Source organism: Eucalyptus grandis, chromosome 9 (assembly GCF_016545825.1).
Source record: "Eucalyptus grandis isolate ANBG69807.140 chromosome 9, ASM1654582v1, whole genome shotgun sequence".
Lineage (NCBI taxonomy): Eukaryota > Viridiplantae > Streptophyta > Magnoliopsida > Myrtales > Myrtaceae > Eucalyptus > Eucalyptus grandis.
In genome coordinates, this window is record NC_052620.1 from 22,804,749 (window position 1) to 22,809,728 (window position 4,980).

Here is a 4,980-nt window from a genome sequence, read left to right on the forward strand (position 1 = left end):
TATCGGATTATTATGCATTCACTTTGCTTGTATCAAGTGAAGTGATAAGAAAATTTTTCTAACTTAAAATTAGAGATTTCATTTACCGGACTTCGGCTCATTTCTTCAATTTTCAAATGTGTAGGATGGACATCCCTCAACCTTTGCACCATGGAGTTCTTATGCATTATGAAGGTCTTTGTGAAAGTGTCCTGAAGTTGTCGATCCATGACTTCAGTCTGAACGTTTATACAGATAAACTTTTGAAAGTGTAGTATAGGAGATAGGTCTTCCCAACTCCTACCTAGACTTTTGTATTTTGCTCCTAATGTTGTAAAGTTGTGAACTTTAAAATGTTGTATAAATAAAAGAAGTATAAATACATTATCTATACTTGTACAGTTTTCTTTGTAAAGGAATATTTGTAAATGTTTAATTATGCTTGCGCATGCTAAAAGAGAATAATAATAAAATAAATAACCCATATCGCTGGTCACGTTCTGGGTGTCACAGTAGGGTTATTGGAACAACATTATGAAGAGTTGATCTAACCAGAAGTTCTATCCCCACCAAACCCTGTTCTCAGATATTCTATTTGGTTGAGATGACGTACATCACCCCCGGATTTGAAGACCCAATCGTCCCCATCAGACAAGTGGAAAATGTTGACGGAAGTATTCAAAAACTTCACAGATTCTTGATTTGGGCAAGCCCGCGCATGAAGCGTTCGGAGTACACCCCCATGAGTGACCGCTATTACTCGCTCTCCTGCACAGTGAAGAAAAGTTTAATTTGCAATTTCTATTTCCAACTTAAATTGTATCGGAAACTCTTTAGTAGTGAACCGAAAGCACAGTTAAATCATGGTCGTCCTCTTCCTCATCTAATCTTCTGCCATCACGAAGCAAGCAAAACCAAGAAGGGGCACTTAAAAGCAAAAAGCCTCAGTAAAGTCTTAGAAAGCATTAAAACAACAATTATAGTTGCTCACCAAGTCCTATGATGCTTAATTTTCAAGATTGAAAAAAGTAATCCGGGAAAAACTCCTTTAAAAAGAAGTTTTGGAGATTCAAACCGGGGAAACATGAGTATTATAGTGCCTGGGCAACACGATGCGAGAAGTCACTTTATGTATAAAACTACTAACATTGCATTTAGACTAGTGGAACACTCCACAATTCTCATGAATAAGTGTCGTAAATAATCTTTTCACCTTTATGTTTCATACTAATATTTCGCAAACACGTAGTGCAACGTTGATAAACCTGATCTATACTTTCACCGCCACCCTGCAGAAGAAACAAGAGAAACACTGATTATACATTCCACTTATGAACCAATTTGAACCTTGCAGACTGCCAAAAGCTCACTCAATAAATGTTTTATCATGTAATCCTTGGTTTTGTAATGGCTAACATAAGACATGCAAGCTTTACTATGTTTTACAGATTGAAAAGAACATGTAAGATGTGAATCCGTTAAACAGCCAAATGAATGGACTGAAGTTCTTACAGCTGTGTACACAACATATAGAAAAGAACACGTCACCTCAACCATTGAACAACTCCAATCACAAAAACTATGAATTTGGCAATATCCACATTATGCTTTGTTTCCGTATTGAAAGTTAGTGGCGAAATGAAAATTGACCAAAGTCAGGTACTTTTTGTTGAGCTCAATGCAAATGAAAACCCACCGGAATTTCTTGATCCGTCTTCTGAGATTGAAGGGCTTTATAGGCTTCAGGAAAGACACTGGCTGCAACATGTTGCTGAAGGCCTTGAAGCTCCCCAAAATTTCTTTCTCGTAGACCTGGATCCTTGATAACCTGGATTCTCATTTGAAAAAAACATGCAAGATATTTCAGAGGACCCAATCATTAATCGAACAGTAAGAATAACGCTAACTTCTATAACATTCTGAACTTTCCAACAAATAAAGATTACATCTAATGGAATCTTATAGCTCTACATCATTGTCTGAAATTACGTATATGTTGGGTTTTGTACCCCAAATGGTTAATGCCAAAATTCATGTGTGGTTCTCAGAGATAGAAATGTCAAATCAAGAACAATCTCAATCACTATCTGAAATATACGCATATGTTGGGTTTTGTACTCCCATATGGATAATGCCAAAATTCATGTGTAATTCCCATAAACAGAAACGCCAGATCAAGAGCAGTCCCACTACATTCATACCTCCAGTCCACCACAAGCAGCCGCAATAAGATTTGCCGTGTCAAAAGCTCGTTTTAGGTCAGATGAGTAAATTGCAGAGATTTTACCTTCTCTGGACAGCCTTTCACCCACCTTTAAAGAAAAATAACGGAAGATAAGATGTTAATAAACCAGTTGGTCAATCCAAAGAAACGGATGACATATCATAGAAAATACTCACGGCAGTTGCTTGCCGCCTCCCAATTTCATTCAATTCGACATCTAAAGTTCCCTGTTAAATGTAATGAAATACATATGAAGGTAAATAGAAAAAGAGGCAGAAACCAATTTTTAAACAAAATGCATGAGATGGCAGATATCAGCACAATAAGAGATAAGAAACCTTATCGGTAGAGTATACATATTCTTTGCCATTACATCTTCTCTGTCATCTTTTGGGTTCACCCTGAATGTTTCCTTGGCATCACAGGTTCCAATTTTATATAGGAAAAGAGAAGTATGCACATCAACTGAGTATTCTCAAGCAAAGGCTTGCACTGATGGATCCACAATGCAATTACAGATTTATGCAGCCCAATGCAGCTACATAGCTTGACAAGAACTGATGTCATTCACCAAAATGATGCCTCTGCTAACTAAACATTTACACAGTGTTTTGTCACACAATGGGCAAATATCAAGTAGTGTACTCCACACAACCTTTGATATCGTAATGGTAATCAGCAATTTCTACAGAATTAGAAGGCTAGAGAGAAATCCAGAAGCATAGAAAACCTGAAATCTTCCATCAGCATTCCAGTCCGTTTCACCGTGACGCACAACAACGATTTCAGCATAGTCTGCCCCAATTGGAACGGATTGAGCATCACCATTGCGAACCATATCAGCAACAACCCTGACAGATTACCCGGGAAAAGAGAGTGCTAGCCAGTCTCAGGCACTTGAAGACAGAAGTTACCACAAAAACAAAAAAGGTAAAAAGATAAAAATACGAACAGAGAACGCAAATTAAGACGCTCACACGGTGACATTCGACTGAAAAATGGTCCGAAAGACGGGGAACAAGTGAAACGAAAGAAACAGCACCGAAAGTCAACTCAATCGATTGGAACATTCAATTGGTCATTTGCTTTATTAGCAGAAAGAAAGCAGCAAGTTCTCATCATCACCAACCAACATGACAACAAACAGAGCACACGCCCAAAGATAAACCAAGCTCGCCGATTCCAGAGGTTTTCATTATCCTCCAGATTTCGCAGAACCTTACGACACATTACACACAAAGAAAAAGTGGGCGAAAATAGAGGACAGGGTCAGACCTCGAGTTCAAAACCGACATGGCAGGCACGCGATTTGGCTCCGGACCTTGCATCCTTGATCGCCGTTGACCGACGAACCGAGTTGCGATTGACAAAGCGCGAGCTGCGAAGTGTTTTGTCATAGAAGCAACGTAAACCCATCAATCTCAATGGAGTTTCTGAACATGTTATATAGCCAAAATACGTTGATCGGGAGGCGGTGGTCGTCGCCTAAGTCTTCCCCAGTGTGAAAGATCAAATACGTACGCGAGAAGTTGCAGAACAACGCCGTGCGGACTTCGTCTTGGCGATCTTTCGCAGAAAAGTTCATAGACGACCGCTGACGGAGAAAGCAAAAGGCATATCTTTCTCCATGATCTCGAAGTCTTCGCCTTCCCCGGTACCAAATCAACCAAACCATATGATTCTTGGAAAACATCATAGATTATTATTGTAGTTAAATACAAAATAGAAAGGGATATTGGGGAATTTTCTGTATAAAATCGATATATTGAGAGCTTTTTATAGAAAGGAAAATTAAAGGAAATCAAATCAGATATACACGTAATTAAAAAAGATATTGAAATAAGGTAAAAATATTCTAAATATCTCGATATCTTATCGTGGAGTCCACGTCAACCCCCCTCCCCCGCGTCATCTATAAAAATTTAACTTTGCTTTCATTGGCGTGGAGCCCACGTCAACCCCACCCCCGGCGTCATTGACCACCACTCAGTGTCGCGGCCGGCCCTCATAACTGTTGCGGTTGAACACCATAATTGTCCGAATTTTTCATTTTCTAAATTATGCAATTACTTGTGTCCTCTTGAAACCCTCTTATCCATTTGAAAGGAATAGTGATTTTTCTTATTTGAATGTAATTTTTACATATTATAGTTTGTTCGTGAATTCAAAAAAAAAAAAAAATCACACATACGAACAGAAGAGGAGTCCTGTCAAGATACTTTAAAGTATATTATTGTCAATGATCTCTGTTGTGGTGAGATGAGCTCCAGAGGAAAGCGGTTTTAAGTTGGTCTAAGCTTCATTTGAAACCCTAGACCTATTCTGTCGAGATGGGCTCTCCAGCTTTAGAGATGAGCTCGGTTGCAGCGAGACGAAATTCGGCTCTCCGCCTGCGGTCGTTGCTTTCCCTTGGGCCCCGTTTCTTCCTCCTGATTTATAGAGTGAGGTGCCGAAGGGCTAATTAATGCTTTATAGCATGGTCATAGGTTGCCTTTTTGTTATTCCAAACACTATTACAAGTCCATTTCATAGATAACTTCTTGTCGCTGAAAAATATATTAAGGAAATTCAGATTCGGAGAAAGTGAAACATTTTCTAGTGTCTGTTTGCATCGAAAACAAATTGAAAAAACACTAACTTTGTAATATTTGATACTAAGTGCATCCATTAAAAGCAGCTCATATCGACATTTTCTTTGTTTATTCTATAATCTATTAAAATAACAAGAATTACAAAGTTAGGAATAAATATTATGAGATCATATTTGAAAAATACTA

The 4,980-nt window shown here is 38.4% G+C and overlaps 1 protein-coding gene across 1 annotated transcript; it reads right to left on the reverse strand.

Moving 5' to 3' along the window:
* Positions 1-339: 339 nt before the first annotated feature.
* On the reverse strand, positions 340-3,943 carry LOC104418593 (phosphoglycerate mutase-like protein 4). The gene is made up of 8 exons (XM_010029971.3): positions 3,725-3,943; positions 3,479-3,581; positions 2,934-3,054; positions 2,380-2,430; positions 2,181-2,291; positions 1,676-1,807; positions 1,193-1,268; positions 340-747 (listed from the first exon to the last, which is right to left on the reverse strand). The coding sequence occupies exons 1-8, from the start codon at positions 3,897-3,899 to the stop codon at positions 527-529; spliced, it is 990 nt and encodes a 329-aa protein (XP_010028273.2). The 5' UTR covers positions 3,900-3,943; the 3' UTR covers positions 340-526.
* Positions 3,944-4,980: the final 1,037 nt, after the last annotated feature.